This window comes from Carya illinoinensis, chromosome 9, assembly GCF_018687715.1.
Source record: "Carya illinoinensis cultivar Pawnee chromosome 9, C.illinoinensisPawnee_v1, whole genome shotgun sequence".
NCBI lineage: Eukaryota > Viridiplantae > Streptophyta > Magnoliopsida > Fagales > Juglandaceae > Carya > Carya illinoinensis.
The window spans coordinates 9,624,461-9,643,944 of NC_056760.1; the positions used below are offsets into that span (position 1 = coordinate 9,624,461).

At 37.9% G+C, this 19,484-nt stretch overlaps 1 protein-coding gene across 1 annotated transcript; it reads right to left on the reverse strand.

The window, feature by feature from the left end:
* Window positions 1-2,070: 2,070 nt before the first annotated feature.
* On the reverse strand, window positions 2,071-2,650 carry LOC122276770 (cysteine-rich receptor-like protein kinase 25). The gene has a single exon (XM_043086674.1). The coding sequence runs from the start codon at window positions 2,590-2,592 to the stop codon at window positions 2,071-2,073; it is 522 nt and encodes a 173-aa protein (XP_042942608.1). The 5' UTR covers window positions 2,593-2,650.
* Window positions 2,651-19,484: the final 16,834 nt, after the last annotated feature.

The window sequence follows — 19,484 nt, forward strand, 5'->3', positions numbered from 1 at the left end:
TGATAACAATGTTTATTTTGAATTTCATGATAATTTCTTTCTTGTGAAGGATTACTTGGGGAAGGTCCGTCATCAAGGCCACCTGAATAATGGACTCTATTGGTTTACCTCTTCATCTCACTGTCCTCAAGCTCTCTCAACAGTTCGCACATCCCTTCGTGATTAGCATCGTCGTCTTGGACATGCATCCACTCCAGTTGTCAACAGAGTTCTCTCCTCCATTCATTTTCCAATACCACACCATAAACACAGTACTATGTGCTCCGAATGTTAGTTGGCTAAAAGTCATGACTTGCCATTTTAGCCCTCCAATCATGTTTCTTCTTCTCCTTTAGATTTAGTTTTCACTTATGTATAGGGCCCAACTTCAATGGTCTCTACTACTAGTGCTAAGTATTATATCAGTTTCCTTGATGATTTCTCTAAATTTGTTTGGTTGTTTCCAATAAAACTCAAGTCTGATGTTGAATCCATATTTCTTTAGTTTCAAGCTTACGTTGAAAAACACTTTGAACGCAAAATTAAATATGTCCAATCAGACTGGGGTGGTGAGTTTCAACATGTAAAGAACTATTTTAAGCAATCTGGAATCAATGACATACTTGCTTGTCCATACACTCATCAACAGAATGGTTCAATTAAGAGAAAACATCGACAAATAGTTGAAGTTGGTTTAAGCATGCTTGCTCACTCTAACTTACCTCCACTTTATTGGGAAGAAGCTTTTCAAACAGCAACATTTATCATTAACAAACTCCCAACAGCCGTATTGAAGCAAAAGTCTCCATATAAAGTTCTATATGATCGTATGCCTCACTTCTCATTTTTGGGTGTCTTTGGTTGTGCTTGTTGGCCTAACCTATGATCTTATAATTCAAACAAACTCAACTTCTGCTCTAAAACATGTATCTTCATTGGCTATAGTCTTTCTCATCATGTTTACAAGTGCCTTGATCTTTCCACTGGCAACATTTACGTCTCCAGGCATGTCATTTTTTATGAAAACTTCCTTCCCTACATCAAACCACATTCTTCTCCTTCATCTAATCTACAATTTGTCTCTCTTCCTTCTAATATATGTGTCTCACCTCCAACCAGTTTTACTGAGTTGCAATCTCACCATGCTTCTACTTGAACTGCTGCACCTTGTTTATCTCCTTCTACAGGTTCAGATAATGATATCATTGATCTTGCTACTATTGATCAGCCCCAAGTATCAGCATTGCCTTCAGCTTTGCCTACAAATGCTACTGCTTCAACTCACGTGTCAAACACTCATGCAATGACAACAAGGTCCAAGAATAATATTCACAAGTCTTGCAAGCAATCTGATGATTATGTTAGGCATCCCCTGCCTAGTGCCTTAGATTCTCATTTCTTCAATTCTTAGAGGTCTGGAAGTAACATAAGATATAAGATTTTTATCTCATCTTATCTTATCATTACGATTTTTTTAAATTCTCATTTAAAATATAATAAACAATTCAACTTTTTCAAATTTCAAAACAATAATAATACCAAAAAATAATATTTTAAATTTTATCTAAAATTAAAAATTCTCATCTCACCGTCCAAACTTACCCGAAGCTCTCCACGTATCTCTCTTCTCAAGCTCTCTACTCTGTGAAGAGCTCTCTCTCTCTCCTCGAGAATTGCACAAGGTGGGGGTGGAAACAGAACTCAACTAGGGGTGTAAAAAAAAATTCAGAAAATCTGAAAATTTGTCCGAACCGGTTGAACTGATTCTGTCTGGAACCGATTTCCATAGTGGGAAAATTGGCCAGAATCAGTCCAAAATTTGTTCTAGGCTTTTTAGGACCGGACCGGGCCAATTCCATTTAATATGCATTTTAAATTATTTTTTTAAATATTATATATCATATTTTTTATTATATAATAATAGTATTACTATATACTAATTACTAGTACTAATATTTAAATATGTTAATATATATATAAAGTATACTATATAAATATCATAGTATAATATTATAGTATATATTATGTATGTATATATAATATATTTAGTAATATATGTATGACGGACTGCATTCCTCATTACTAGAATCATCAAATTATCAGATTATTCAAAGTCTCCTTAACAACAGATCGATATTTGAACTGTAGTGGTTGGGAAATATTCATCAGGTTATATTGCTGCTTGTTTCCTGTGACATTCACTTGGCCAAAGAAATTTTGGTTGGAGTAGCGCAGCTGGCATAGCTCCTCCCATACAACTGCTTCCCTTGTGTATGGACAGAGCTTCAAAATGTCTTTTGTAGCGGTTGCTATGCACTTCCCGCAGTTTTCATTTGTGACATAGTCGAGGCACATGTGTACACCATAAACTCTATCTGTATCATTTCCTGTGGAGGTATTATAGAATTTGGAAGAAGAAGCATTTGAGGATAAAGAGATCAGGAGTTGTTCAAGGTTATTTTTAAATGGACTGTCGTCTCTATAGTCAGCACTTGTGTTAGGACAAAAGCTATAAGGAGGATCGGCATAGGCCAGCTCCCATAGGAGAAGGGTAAGAAAAGCAGAAAACGTAAGCAATCGAATGAATATTGGACTGATATGGGGACGATTCATGCTTCACCTCCTAAGTTCTCTACTAGGATCAATAATGGGAAAATCTCTCTTTGGATTAGCTGTTAAACATAAGGCCGAAGTCAAGTCAACAATTGTAGTACTATTCCACATCAAACCAGTTTGTGGAAAATATGTATTACCACGTACATGGGAAAAAATGCGTTAGACTACAATTGCATTAATTACAAGGGGACCATGCATTCTGTCTTTAAGCTTATTCAACGGTACGCCTTTTTGTATTATATATGTAATTTCCTGGATGTTTGATATCTGATTATCCTTGGATATATCTCATTTTTCTTGGACGGCTTGCGGTCTATAACGCCCAACACCTACTCTTATGTGGAATATCACAATAATCAATTTTAAATTTTGACATTTACGTTTAGGCAATTTGTCGTAGGTGACATGACTCAAATCGTATATTTCTACGTTGTTATCATTTATTTTATAGCAGTGTTTTTGGTACCGTACCATACCGGCCGGTATGGCCGGTACATTCCGTACCGATCACCCGACCGGTACAGGTAAGGTACCTATTTTGTACCGGCTGAAATACCGGCCGTACCGGCCTGTACCGGCCGGTATTTCGGTATTTCGGCCTTTGTTTTTTTTTTTTTTTTTTTTTTAAGTTATAATCTCATTTTTTGACCCCAATTCATATGAGACTATTTATAATTTATATATACATATGTATTCATGTATAATTTATTCATATATAAATTATTATTTTGAAATATAATTTATATATATATTTATATATATAATTTATTTATATATCGATTATCCCGAAACGGTACACGAAACAGTACCGGTACCGAAATATTTCCTTCCAGTGCCTTGACCGGTACGCCATCCGGTACGGTATTCAAAACATTGATTTATAGCCCTCTAATGAGTAGGCATGTTCACCCGACCCGACCCGGCCCGAAAAGGTACTATCACGACCCGAACCGAAAATGCAACCTTCCGATAAGAGGACTTCCGTACCGATGAGATTAACCGTTTAATCGAACCGAAAACTTTCGGAAGTTAACCGATTAACCAGAAAAAACTCAGAAATAGAAGAAGAAGGCAACACAATGAGGTGTAAAAAAAAACTCAGAAATTGAGGAAGAAGAAAGCAAGACAACGAGGTAAAAAAAAAAAAACTCACCGGCGACAGCGAGCACCGCTTCAGCGGCTCCAATGGGTTCGACCTAACCTCTTCGCCCACGACAAGTTCTTCTCCAATGGGTTCGACCTATCTTGGGCCCAAGCCGCCAGATCCTCCTCCGGCGCCCGCGAGCGGCTCCACCACATGGTTGAGTCCTTCAGACCGGTCGCCTCTGCGCTTCTCTTGCTCCCTATGCACACCATAGCCGCCATAAATGGCCACGCTGCCGTCGCCGGATTCCTCTTCGCGCTCAGCCACAACTACGTCTTCATGCGGCACGACAGAGGCGTGTTGTACATGCCCGAGGTTGACCTCGAGCTGACCTTCCCCGATTACTTCACGGCCATGATGAGGTCAAAGATCGGCTCGGTTTCATTTGAGATTCATTTTGCCGATTAAATCGAAGATGGGAGAGTGCAAAAAATAAAGGATTCATTTGAGAAACGGGTATCGGGTAATTCCCGATTAAATCGAATACGGGTACAGCCATTTATGCTTTTCGAAAAATATTGAAACGGTTCGGGTATTTTGCTACGGGTCGGGTTGGTTGAATAGGCCGGGTTGGGAAACTGGCTTATTTGTACACCCCTACTAATGAGACCCAAATCACATGTAGACATATATTTAAAAATGATTAATAAATGATACAATTAAAATCCATCAAAATCATTATATAAAATAAAATAAAATAAAATAATATGAGGCATCCACCTGCACTTTATTACTCAGTATGGAGAGAAGGGCCGTAAGTATAGAATTCAGGCCGCCCAGCTTCACGATCACGACTCAGATTAGGCCCAATAAAATTTTTTGTATTATTCCATATGTGATGATAATACCCTTAGATATGTGACAATAACTAGAGTGTCCCTTTATGCCTAACCCGAGATCTATTCTAAACAACTTCAGAAGCAGACATCCGAGGTAAGCTTCACTCCCACTACTCAAAGTGAAACTTTTCCTACTCTTCTGAAGCCTAACGCAGTCATTCTTCTATTTGTCTCTCTCTCGCCATGGCACAAGCTCTTTGAAAACTATAGAACTTGGGCTGCTCCTCCTCTCCAATATCTCACCGCATTTACAACAAGCACAAGGCGAATAGTCAAGGCCTTTTGTAATCTGATACTTCTACTTCAAGAGCATCCAAAGATTATTCATGATTTTAACTTATAAGTGTGAAATAAAAAAAAAAATTATAAATTGCTAACATATATGGGTGCCTTGAGCTTTTGGACTAGGTTGGTACCTTCCGATAACAGAAACATCACATAACCTCTTATAGAAATCCATGCCAGTATACACAGACCCTGTATATCATAAAGTAATTTCTCATAAATTTAGGACATAAGCTTGACTTCCCATTAAAATAACATTACGAAGTAAAAGTTGGAGCTGACAAGTTACTTTAAATTTATGTAGTCTACAAGAGATTAGAGCATGGCATACATTAAAAAGGATACAAGTTCACGAAAACAGAAACAGAAAGTTCATACAGGAATATATGAACTGCATAGCTTATATCATGTACCCAGCTTAGAAAAGAAGTCTATTACATAAAGAAATGCCATAAGTTTGGGAATATAAAACATTGATAAATACAATCATCCAACAACTTGGGGTTGTATGAACCAATATCAAAGAGGTAATAAGCTCCATCTACATTTCGTATTCAAGCATATGATTGACCATCATGATATTCAAGGAATATATCTCAACACGTTTTGGGAAAAACCATTTACATCATTATTCCCTGCTAGAGCATCAGAGAAATCAAATTCTAATTGAACTTTCAACTACTGCAGCCTCCTACAAAGTTCAAGCCCATCCAAGATAATGAAAATCATTTATTTTTTCTTGTAAATTAATACACACTCAGAGCATTAGCATTGGATAATGAACAAACACTATAATCACTACAATAAATACTATAATCTCAACAAGGAAACAAGCAAATCAGACCAATGAAACAAATGAGTGAGAGAGGAATATATCTAGCACAAGCTATTCCACATTAACCTAAACCAAACTGAATTTTAAGAGCATCTAGGGTCAAATCTTTAAATCATGCTTCCTTATTGGATCTCCAAAATTAAAAGCAGATTTTGACATCCTGCAAAATGTGTAGCCCATGCATTTGAATCATACATGCAGATTCTTTTACATTTTCATCTTTCTTTCTTAATGACATGGTCTATGACAATCATCATGACTTAACATACCTCTGTAGCTGTCAGAGGTGCACCAGAAGAATTGCAGTTTTGCTCCAAAACTTGTTGTTGCATTATATGTTTCAACAGCCAGGATTTAGGATATATTATAAAGATCAGGGCTTCAAATGAGGTGGCACGGCAAGTGGAAAGGTAAACTATAATTAGGTGAAAATAGCACAGCAAGTTTTCCAATCTTGATAGATTCATACATCTATTTTTTATTAGAATACTAAGTGGATTGATTGGTTAACTTGCTGCATGATCAGGTAAATGTTTGTGAAATCCTATTCCCTACTAAATAACTTTTGTACAAATTTCATTACCAAAGCTACTATTATGCACTGGAGCCACAACTTAAAACCACAATTCCATGGCATGGTAGTAGTGTATTTTAAACAACACCAAAATAATTGACAAACCAACCCAGAACCACAACTCATATCCACAAAAAAGATGCACAACACAGATGCACAGAAAAGAACCACAAATTTGATGCACAAAACAGAACCACAACTGTCATGTGCACTAAAATGCCACTGCACTAAAACAGAATCACATGACAGATGAAATTTGTAGTTCAAGCAGTCTCAAAGGCTAGTAGAATGCAAAAAATACAAGTTGAAGGCCACTTATCTTTCTTTCTTTCTTTTTTTGATAAGTAGGCCTCTTCTCTTTCTTTTATATTTTCTTTATAAGTTTTAGTAATTTGAAATATAGAATAGATGCTAAATACATGTAGAACATCTGAAGGCATGAACCTTATTGTTAAAAAAATAGAGCAATGCACTAAAAATTTGTAAAAATATCGATGGGTGGAAGCTCTTCCAATATTCTAATGGGATACACTAACTTATGTAGTCTTTAGTAATATTATTTGAACCTGAATGTCGCAGCTTCTCACTACATGGGAGTTTTAAGTGATCTGCATATTCAATATTTACCATATACTGGCTTTGTTTTTCTTGCCTTTAACTCATTCATTGGACTTAATTCTGCTTTAAGTTTGAGTCCCCACCCTAATAACATTATAAATTAACAGGCATGAAAAGAGATTAAATCAGAAAAAAAAAATGTAATCTTGGCAACTGGCAAATACCTTATGATTCGTGCCAAACATAGAGTATATCACTAGAAGATATAAAACGACATTGACTCCAACAAATCAATAAATAAATCTATTAGTAAATTCCACTCTCAATCTACATTAAAACCAAAGTACTAATATGAAACTAAACAAGAAAAAAAAAAGTTGTAAAACTCATGCTTTTCATCGTCAAAACTCACTACCCAGCTGATAAAAAGAACAGAAAAATAAAACATATATTTTCCCCAACTATTCAACATCCAACCGAAAGGTCAAATCTTGTTCATAAACAAAAACCAAAATATTATAAAGACAAAATCTTCCATACGAAGTTTGTTGCCAGTGTACTTCGAGAGCAAACCATGATCAAAGACTGGGGATTTGAGAAGTCTATATTATACGTGAGAGAGAGAGAGAGAGAGAGAGAGAGAGAGAGAGAGAGAGAGAGAGAGAGAGAGAGAGAGAGAGAGAGAGAGAGAGAGAGAGAGGTGGTACCGAAGGAAGTGAGATGAAAACAGAGGTGCTTGCGACGGGGTGCTAGCCAAGGCTGCTGCGACGGAACCACAGAAGATGAAATCCAGAACCCAGCTTCCCAAAGAGAGACAATCGAGTGGAGAGAAGGCCGTGTGCAAACTGGGGTAGCCAATTGTAGGATTTGCAGGTTGCCGAAATTGGTGAACTAAAAATGGAAGGGCAGAGAAGGGTGTGGGAAAATGGTCCAGAAGGTCAAGATAGAGGAGTTGACGCCGGGAGAAAACACTGGGAAGGGTGGATTTGCAAGGTTTGAAAATGGAGGTTTTGGGTGAAAATTCATCGAGTAGCAGAAGGGGGTTCGCGTGGGGGAAATATCACGTTGGGGGGAAATAAAAGGGGTTCCGTCATTTTGACGCCCCTAAAAGTGAAATCCTGACGAAAAAAATATTTTTTTCATTTTGTGACGCAATAAGTCGCTGTAAAAGTAACTTAAATCGCTGCAAAAAACATTTTAATGAAGCTCCCGCGTCTAAGTGCATATGTGATTTTAAACACCCGCAGCGATTTCAAAATTGACGCAAAAAGTAACTTGTTGCGTCGATTTTATTTGCAGCGATTTTAAAATCGCTACAAAAACCCTTATTTCTTTTGATGCCAGATTAATTAATAAGCATAAGACTCAAATAACATGAAAACCCACTAGCCATACTGGCTAGATTTTTCTTTTTATTTCAGATTTTTATTTTTCAGTTTTTGTAGTAGTTATATTTATAGGTTGTAGTAGAATTTTTTTAGTAAAACAGATTTTTAGAAGTAGTTTTTAATAAAGCATATTTTAGAAATCAGATTATTTTTTTAGTAAGTCCTGTTTTTCTAAACAAAGAAGATTTTTGTAATAGTAATAGATTTTGGAATAAAAGTATAAAACATATTTTTTTAAGCAGTTTTTTTTAATAAATAATCATTTTTTTTACAAATTTACATTTTATTAAAACTGAAAAGCCGAACTGGAATTGATAAAACCGGATGTATTGGTTGAGGGAAGTAATCAGTGCGTAATCGATTTTTAAAAATGCAAGACCGGTACATATCGATTCAGTCCTAAATTTTATCTAAAACCTGACCGGACTGGACTTGTTAGACCCCAAAAAACAACCAGATGGGTACTAGTGCAAAATTAACTGATAGAGTGGACTTATCTTCCGACCGGTTTTGCCACGTTAGTAGGTGTGCGGTTTCAGACCAGACTACGAATGTAATTTTCCTTTTAGATAGCCGATGTGGTTTCTTAGCTGGCCATTTCAGTTAACTGTTGCTTTCATATTTCCTATCATTTGAAAATTTCTCAAAAACAATTAGGTTTGATAACTCAAAATTCACATCTCAAATACAAAATTCTCATATCATCATTATAACTAGGGCTGTGCATAAAAAGCGTGGGACCAATCCATCCGACACACCTGACATGGACCCACCAGACTAAAGTCGGGTTCATCGGATCAATCCCAATCCCTGTTAATTATAAACAATTATCGATCAAAACCGATGACCCGATCAATCTCACTCTCAGAGAACTTCTCCTCAAACCCTAACAGGCTAACAGCCATTCACCGTTGCCATTCACCACCTTGAACCCATTTTCTCGAGAAACTGAGAAACTAGATTCATGCAGTACTACTAGCAGACAACGAGTTTGGATGTAAAGAATTAACAACGGTGGCTACAGCTTGCTATAACTACTAACCTTGAGATCAAATGCTTGAAGAGACGTAGCATAAGACTTTTCAAGGGAAAAACTTAACCCAGCAATATACAAATCTAACTTAGAGAACTTCCCATGACCCAAACGCTACCTTGAACCATTTTCTCGAAACCTTCCGATATGGGTATCTCCTTCAAGGTCTCAAAGACTAATACGAGGTTCCATCCAAAGCCTCTGCTTCCTCCTAAGGTGAAGGTCGTCGATGATCTCAAAGAAAATGAAATAGATCATAAGCTTTATCACTGGTGAGGCATCCGACAAGTGCTGGAGGGAGAAGCAACGATCAACGGTGGCGATGTGATGTGGGTCATGACCACCCTCGACTTCGAGGACTATGTGGAGCCCTTCAAGGTGTACCTACAGAGGGAGAGTGAGTTTGGGAGGGGAGGAGTAGGAGGAAGAGGAAAAGGAGGGACGGATGATGTGCGAGAGACAGAGTTTACAAAGGAGCAAGAGAGTGGCGACGTGGGTCTGCAAATCAAATTATGAAGGTGAAACGATTGAAAGCAAGAAGAACGGGCTCGACCTGATCTGAAATTCACGGGCGGGGTCAGGTCGAGTTGATGCTTCCTTGCCTATGGGTTGGGTCGGACCAGGCCTAAATATGATCGGACCGGGTCACTGTACAGACTTAATTATAACTTTCTCAAATTCTCATACAAAATATAATAAATAATTCAATTTTTTCAAATTTCAATTTAATTTTTTCAATTCTTAAAATAATAATAATATTAAAATTTAATATTTTAAACTTTCATATAAAATCAAAAATTCTGATCCCACTTTTCAAATCCCAATTAGTCTACGATCCCCTATTCTAATTAGGACCTAGCTTGGATATTTTTTTTCCTGTGTAGTTGGTCTTCGATTGGAGATACTTATTTACTGAAATGGACAGTTAGAAATGGATATTTAGAGAATCTTATTACGCAACTCGAGGTGAATATAAAATCATAAGTTTTTAAGAATAGGCCATGGCCTGGCAAATGTAACATCTGCCACATTTACATTGAAGAGTCAATTACAAGAAGCATTACTATTATTATGATCCCTATCTATATAAATATTAAATAATATTATACATTTTAAGTGTTTATTATTGTTATTATTATTTATTGTTGTGCACTACACATGCACAAGACAAGGCATTCATGAAGTTCAAATCCACTTGTAGCGCTTCATCGATCGACGTACGTGGTCCAATATTGGAAATCGACAAGCCATTGACGGAAAGAAAGCTTGGACTACTTGTTTCGCAGTGATCAGTAGTGAATCTGCCCACAGAAAATGCAGGTCGTTGAGGTTGGCAAAGAGACGTTGTAGTACTGTCACTTTTCAACATTACAACGACAGATAACATGGTTGGCCTTTCATTTGCATCTTCTTGAACAAACAATAATCCAATATGCAAATATCTTAGAAATTCGTCCGGGCTGCACGACTCCTTCAACAAAGGATCCATTAACTCCAAAACATCATTTCCTTCGTTCCATAGTGTCCATGCCTGCACCATTAATATTTAATACATATGTTTAAACAAATTTTGGCGTCCATATGATTAGCTTCCAAATTAAGTATAATCTAATTAATTATCCTTGTCCAGCAAAAAGAAAAATACTTACAAATGCAACGAGGCTAGGAGCGCGTTTTGTTCTATGGAAGCCAACATTTCTTCTCCCAGTTATAATCTCAATCAAGAGCACTCCAAAGCTAAACACATTAGACTTAATAGAAGGGAAAATCTTCAAACCGGTGCCTCCTATAACGTGAGATTATCGGAACCTAGTAATAAATTGCCACGTAAGAGATGTATCTTAAAGGAAGTAAACCGCGCTGCAGGGAATCCTTCCATTTTGCAGACCCATCTCTCCTCCCGTTTCACAACTCTCCCTCCCGTATCCCAACTCTCCCTCCCGTATCCCATTTTGCAGACCCATGTATCTTAAAGCAACTCTTCCCTCTGCAGACGAAAATCAAAACCGAAGTTCACCCTTAACGAAGATCAAAATCAGACTTCACGAAATCACCCTTAACGAAAAAACAAAATCTCTCCAAGCATAAAAATTAAATTTTACCTTGTATATCGGACAGTTTCAAACCGGAATATAATTAAATTAAATTATAATAATTGTTCCAGAAGTGGGTTCCAGTTGCAGGAGAGGGAGGGAGGGGGAGACAACGGGAGAAGTGGGTTTCGGCTTGCAGGAGAGGGAGGGAGGGGGAGACGAAGTGGGTTTCGGCTTGCAGGAGAGGAGAGGGAGGGAGGGGGAGACGAAGTGGGTTTCGGCTTGCAGGATAGGGAGGGAGGGAGGGGGAGACGGCGGGAGAAGTGGGTTTCGGCTTGCAGGAGAGGGAGGGAGGGGGAGACGGCGTGTGGTTGGGAAGGAGAGGGAGGGAGAGCAGAGTTCGGCTTCAGTTCGGAAGGGAGCTGATCCCCTGTTACGCGGCCAGTACCAATTTTTTATGTGCCTGTTACGTGTCAGCTCACAACTAGTTTCCGATGAACACAACTTATAGGTGCCACCGGCCCGAAGCGCCTCTCTTAATAGAATACATTCCTTGCATAGCATATTCTGGAGCCATGTAACCACTGCCAAATTATATTTAAAAAAAAGGAATGACAGTCTCAAGTTTAGAAGCATATATATAAATAAAGGAAATAAATAATCCAATTCTCTCGTATTGTTCCTAAAAGTGCATACTTCATAGAATCCATAGATGCTCTCGTAAATATTTTACGTGGAACAGCACTAAATTGTGATATCGTTATTCTGATTAATTCTGACTTACTACAAGAAAAACGAGTTTTTGTGACTAATTTATTGCAGCGAAATGATTATTTACAACCAATTTTGGTTGAGAATAGTCATTTCGCTGCAATAAATTGGTCACAAAAGTCCGTTTTTTTTAGGTACTGTTGTTTTGGTTATAGAAGAAAATTTAATAAGATTATTTAGTTTTTTTTTAATGATTTTAAAAAATATTCGAATTAAAAATGAAAAATATTTTATGTACATGGCATGCGTGCTATGTAATAAGTCATCCAATTTATAAATCCAAGAAATGGAATTGATCGACAAATAGGAAAGGAAAGTGTGTGGAGAAAAGTGTTTTCCGTCATTTTATAACTCCCATCCATCCATCAACGATATCTTATCTACTATCCCACTCCCATCCATCCATCAACAATATTACGATATCTTATCTTATATACCATGAGGATGTCCTTGTTTTTCTTATTTTTATTGAAATTTAATTTTTCGGATAAATAATTTTTTTTTTTAATTTCTGATTCCACCTGATCTCCTTTGCTACGGAAGAGTGATTTATTAAAGGATATTTAGAAATACGTTTCATCTTATATAGTCGTCTAATTTTATTTTATTTTTTTAAATATCATTTAAATATGAATAATTTGAAATTAATTATTATAATTTTTTTAATTAATCATTACAATTTGTATAAAATTTTAAATAAAAAATAAAAATAATTCAATTTTTTAAATCTTAAAATAAAAATAAAAATAATAAATTATATTATAATAATATTTTAATTTCATAACTTTTTTATTCTAACTTTTTTTCTATTTTTTAAAAACTAAAAAAATACTTAATTAAAATGATCTCATTTCTATTTATAAATTATTTTATTATTTATAAAATTCTATTATCTCATCGAAAAGGTTGGCTCGCCCTGCGCCGACTTGGTTGACTGGCTCAAGACGACTCGTCTTCTCGAAGATAAATGTCTTGCATTTTCAACTGTCAAGTCCAGGCTTGGCTTAAATCTATTCTGTTTTCACAAATTGGTTCTGCAAAACTTGAACAATTTCAAAGTGGGAGCGGCTGGCAGCAGGATTTGGTGTATTTGCACCTTTTACACCATTTAATCAGGAGATGACACATAAAAATTTCTCTAAAAGTGAAATAGAATTGGTTTCAGGGGATTAGCAGAGACTTCTGGTGGAACCTTCTCTCTCCTGATACATGTTTGTCTCCTCTCCTCACCCATTTCGCCCTCTCTCTCTCTTCTCAAAATTCAATTAAATTGAGTGACAAGACAACATAGAAGCCACCCTATAATCCTCAATTTACGGCACTCCAGTTCAGCCCCTTGGAAACATAACTGCCATATTTGGAAAGACAGTGCCCACATGCCACCTTCCTTGATTTGTTTTATGCTTCTTTTTGGATAACTTGTATAGGATTATTAGCTAGTTTATTTAGTCTTTCATGGCCTATATAAATGACCCTCTCGGGTTCCTCTGTACATGTACTTACCCACTGAATACTTGAATATATTGGAACTTTCCATCTCTTTGTTGTCTTGCTTCACGTTATTTTCCTCTCAACAGAATGATGGCAAATCTTCTTCATTCTTCACTCAATTCTAACATGGTATTAGAGAGCCAGGTTCTTTAACCTGTTCTTTTGCTCACCTTCCTCATTCTGATTTTCTTCCGCTACTATCAACTTTCATTCAAATTTCAACATGTCTACAGAGGAAATTGTTGTTAATCCTCCTGCCAGAAATCTCTCACCATCCGAAGACCCTAACAGCCCATATTTCCTTCATCATTCTGATGGCATCAATACTGTTGTCATCACTCCACCTCTATCTGGCCCCAACTACCTATCATGGAGCCGATCCTTCACTCTTGCTCTTTCTGTCAAAAATAAATTAGGCTTTCTTGATGGAAGCATCATCACTCCTGCTGGAACCAGCGATCTTTATGGACCATGGGTTAGATGTAATAATCTCATCCTCTCTTGGATCCTTCACTCCATATCCCAGGAGATATCATCAAATGTCTGCTTCATAGGTGATGCTAAGAAAGTATGGGACAAACTCAAAGACAGGTTTGCACAACCTGACAATGCTCGGATTTATCAACTTCAACATCAACTTGGGACCATCATACAAGGAACTCAGTCTGTAAATGAGTATTTTACCCAACTGAATGCAGTATGGGAAGAGATACACAACTATCGACCATCACCAAACTGCTCATGTGGTCTATGCACTTGTGATGCACTCATTTCTGTTGAAAAAAGGGAACAAATAGACTATGTTTTTAAGTTCCTTATGGGCTTAAACGAGACATATGATGGCATTCGAGGTCAAATCATCATCATGAGCCCCATGCCTCCACTTGACAAGGCCTTCTCATTGGTGCTTCAAGAGGAGAGACAGAGGCAAGCTCAGGTTGCCATTCTCCCTGCTGCAGAATCTTGTGCTTTGGCAGCATCTCACCATCAAACCAAGAAGAGAGATAAGTTTGACCTCACTTGTTACAATTGTGGGAAAACTGGACACACTAAGGATAAGTGTTATCGGTTGATTGGATTCCCTCCTGACTTCAAGTTTACAAAGACCAAACAAGGAAACAATCACTTGGCAAATCAAACCACCAGTCAACCCTCTAATGGCAATGCAGTAGAACCTGCCCAACTAGCTTTGAGTCAAACTCAGATTCGGCAACTCATGCTCTTGGCAAACTCACAAACATCACAGCTCAGCATAGAGGACTTGGGCAAAGGAAAGAATGCCTCACAGCCTAACCCTACCACTCATGGCTCTCACATGGCAGGTATGATGACTTACCATTCACCCTTCATTTTTTCCTCTGAACATGATCACCATCTTGCATCCATGACTACCTGCATTTCACACAAACCAAAACACATCACATGGATAGTGGATACTAGAGCCACAGACCACATGGTCTGTTCCACCAACCTTCTCTCCTCCATCACTTCAACTTCTCAAGCTTATGTACAAATGCCAAATGGAGAAAAAGCACAAGTCACTCATATAGGCACTATTCAGATCAGTAACACCTTAACCCTCCATGGAGTATTATGCATACCATCTTTTTCTTTTAATCTTCTCTCAGTCAGCAAGTTAACTCAAAACTCTTCTCTATGTCTTATTTTCTCTCAAAAACAGTGTCTCATTCGGGACCTAACTACATGGACAGTGATTGGAGTTGCTAGAGTACGAGAGGGACTCTACTTTCTTGATTCCAATTCACTAGGAAGTTTTTTTGATCAAAGTCTAGCAACAACCAATTCTGATCCCAGCCATTTATCTCGAGTCCAACAAGCTTCAACAAGTCAAGATTTTCATTTATGGCATTTTAGACTAGGGCATGTATCAAATCAGAGGTTAAATTTGATTTCTTCTCATGCCTCAGATGTAAAATGTACTGATTTCAATCAATGTAATATTTGTCATTTTGCAAAACAGAAAAGAAATCCCTTTCCCAGCAGTGTTTCTTTCACTTCTTCTCCTTTTGAGTTAATCCATTGTGACATTTGGGGACCATATTCACAAGCCACACCTCAAGGACATCAATATTTCCTCACTATAGTAGATGATTATAGCCGAATGACATGGATTTTTTTGATGAAGTTTAAATCTGAAACTCGAAGTCTCTTGCAGTCTTTCATCCAAATGACACAAACTCAATACAATCTTAAGGTGAAACAAATTAGATCTGATAATGGAGCAGAGTTTCTAATGCAAGAGTTTTATAATAAACATGGAATCCTTCATCAAAAGACATGCATTTATACCCCTCAGCAAAATGAGGTAGTTGAAAGGAAGCATCAGCACCTCCTTTCCACTACTCGGGCTTTGCTCTTCCAAGGCTCTCTTCCCACCAAGTTTTGGGGAGATGTTGTTCTAACAGCAGTTCACTTAATAAATAGGATCCCCACTCCTGTACTTAACAATCGGTCACCTTATGAGCTTTTCTTTTCAGCTCCTCCTTCATATTCACATTTAAGAGTCTTTGGTTGCTTATGTTTTGTCTCCACTCTCAAACACAACCGAACCAAGCTAGATCCAAGAGCAAGGAGGTGTATGTTCATAGGATATCCACCAGGGGTTTAGGGATACAAGGTTTATGATCTGGACAGTCACAAGTATAGCATCTCAAGAGACATCATTTTCCATGAAACTCATTTTCCTTTCCAACATCATCACTACAATTCCACACTTGCTCCATCTCCAGACTCCATTTTACCTCCCATCCCTTCGAATGTAGACTTCCAAGATCCCCTTCCAACCGACCCTTCTTCTGTCAATGACATAAATACACCCTCACCTCATTCCCCTTCAACCGACCCTCCTTCCCCTCCTTCCCTTCCTTCTAGTCCTATTCCTTCCACCACTTTACCCTCACCATCTCCTGCACCTCTAAGAAGATCGGATAGGGTCAAAAACCCACCTAAATACCTCCTTGATTATCACTGCAACTCAGCATCTTCACCATCATCTCATCACTCCACTGCTCATCCACTTGAGCATTACCTTTCCTACACTCATTTCTCCCCCTCTCACAAGGCCTATACACTCTCCCTTTCCTCTACCCGAGATCCTACCACTTATGCTGAGGCTGTTCTCTCTGAGCATTGGATCAAAGCCATGGCAGATGAGTTGAATGCATTGAAGGCCAACAACACTTGGACAGTCACTACTCTTCCAAAAGGAAAGAAAGCAATTGGCTGTAGATATGTCTACAAGACCAAATCGCACTCTGATGGTTCTATAGAAAGGCACAAGGCCCGATTGGTAGCCAAAGGCTACACTCAAAGAGATGGATTCGACTTCCATGAAACCTTTAGCCCGGTTGCAAAGATCACTACTGTTCGTGTCTTCCTTACTTTGGCAGCAATTCACAATTGGTATTTGAACCAATTGGATGTTCACAATGCTTTTCTTCATGGGAATTTAGAAGAAGAGATCTACATGGATTTGCCTCCGGGATTTCAGCCAAAAGGGGAGTCGATCACAGATCAAAATTTAGTTTGTAGGCTGCACAAATCCCTTTATGGCCTTAAGCAAGCCTCAAGGCAATGGCATTCAAAATTTTCCACATCCCTCATTGCCATTGGTTTCCAAAAATCCAAGTCAGATTACTCTTTGTTCACAAAGATTCATGATGGCCAGTTTATTGCATTATTAGTGTATGTTGATGACATTCTCATTGGAAGCAATGATCTCAAAACCATTGACTCCATCAAGACATATCTGCACGACCAATTTAAAATCAAAGATCTTAGCAATCTAAAGTATTTCCTTGGCTTAGAAATAGCAAGATCAGAAAAAGGAATTCATTTGAATCAAAGGAAATACACTCTTGGGATTTTAGAGGATGCTGGTATGCTCGGATGCAAGCCTATCAGCACACCAATGGAATTGAATCATAAACTTTCTCATTTGGCAGCAAATCCTATCATTGACATTACAAGTTATAGGAGGCTGTTGGAAGGTTAATTTATTTATCCATTACAAGACCGGACATCACTTATTCTGTTAACATCTTGAGTCAATTTATGGATCGGCCTTCACAAATCCATCAGCAAGCTGCACACCGAGTCTTGAGATATCTCAAAGGATCCATAGGCCAAGGTCTCCTATATTCTTCCAAATCTGAACTACTTCTCAGAGCATTTAGTGACTCAGATTGGGCTGCTTGTCCTGAGACCCGAAGATCTACCACTGGTTTTTGCATTTTCTTGGGAGATTCTTTGATTAGTTGGAAATCAAAGAAGCAAACCACTATATCTAGGTCCTCTGCTGAAGCTGAATATCGTGCATTGGCCAACACCAGCTGTGAAATTGTATGGTTGATGAACCTGCTGCAAGATTTTAACACAAGCCATTCGAGACCTGCCCTCCTATATTGTGATAACCAAGCAGCCCTACACCTCACCAAAAATCCAATGTTCCATGAAAGAACAAAGCACATTGAGCTGGACTGTCATTTTGTTAGAGAGAAAGTGCTTGCTGGAATCATTACACCAATACATGTGAGTTCAAAGTTACAGATTGCAGATATTCTAACAAAGGCTCTACCTACTGCTACATTCCTTTTTCTACTGTCCAAGATGAACACACTTAATTCGTGCGTCCACCTTGAAGGGGAGTCTCAAGATTCAATTAAATTGAGTGACAAGACAACATAGAAGCCACCCTATAATTCTTAATTTACGGCACTCCAGTTCAGCCCCTTGGAAACATAACTGCCATATTTGGAAAGACAGTGCCCACATGCCACCTTCCTTGATTTGTTTTATGCTTCTTTTTGGATAACTTGTATAGGAGTATTAGCTAGTTTATTTAGTCTTTCATGGCCTATATAAATGACCCTCTCGGGTTCCTCTGTACATGTACTTACCCACTGAATATTTGAATATACTGAAACTTTCCATCTCTTTGTTGTCTTGCTTCACGTTATTTTCCTCTCAACAGAATGATGGCAAATCTTCTTCATTCTTCACTCAATTCTAACATCTCTCTCTCTCTCTCTCTCTCTCTCTCTCTCAAAATAGGAATGGATAATATGAGAAGAAAAAATAAAACAAGGCTTTACCGGCTTCGATTTCGGCCCTTCGTTCTTAGACCTTTTTTGTTAAATTTTCGAATGGGTAAGGAGTGCAGAGTTCAAGAAAAGGAAAGTTGGATTGTTGAGTTTGGAGCTATACTTGTCTTTGGTAGAGAAAGTGATGCTGGTATTGGGATTTTGGTGAATCTGCCAACGGGAAACAGAGACAAAGACCTTGTCTTCTTTCTCTTCTTCTTGGCTCTTTCTCTACAAACTCATCTTCATTAGACAAGTCCAGGAGTTTGTCCATAGAAAAACTATCACAACCCATGCCATTTTGTCCATTCTCAGGCGACAAATCCTTAAAAACTACTCGGGGGATTTGATTTTTTAGTCATTTCCAATTGAAAATTAGTCTTCAAAGCCGGTTCCACTACTTGTGAGAACGTTAATCAGGGAGATGGGTTCCAGAAACCAAATCAAGTTTTCAGAAAAAGTCAAAGTGTATTAAAATTAACTGTAACTGAGTATTAAACCACTTATAAAGATTAATTAGGGAGATGGGTTCCAAATTGAGAAGAGGGAAATTAACTGAGTTCGCAACCTGTTGAGAAGAACGTTGAGAATCATCAACCCATATTTGATGATTTCTATTTCAAAGAGGGAAATCAACGATTCATCTTGAAAAGTCACTCCAATTTCATCTGCAGGTGGTAGAGTCTTGACTTGTGACCTGTTGAGAAAAGATCTTTGCTGCTGCTTCCATTGGATAGAGAGAGAGTGCGAGACAAGTCTACAAGAATGAAAAAGAGAGAATCTGCAAGAGACTCATGACCTCATCAGAACAAAGTCAGAGAGAGAGAGAGAGAGAG

What these genes read in the sequence shown, in the direction of transcription:
- LOC122276770 (XM_043086674.1), bottom strand. Translation starts at nt 2,592, where the DNA reads ATGAATCGTCCCCATATCAGTCCAATATTCATTCGATTGCTTACGTTT.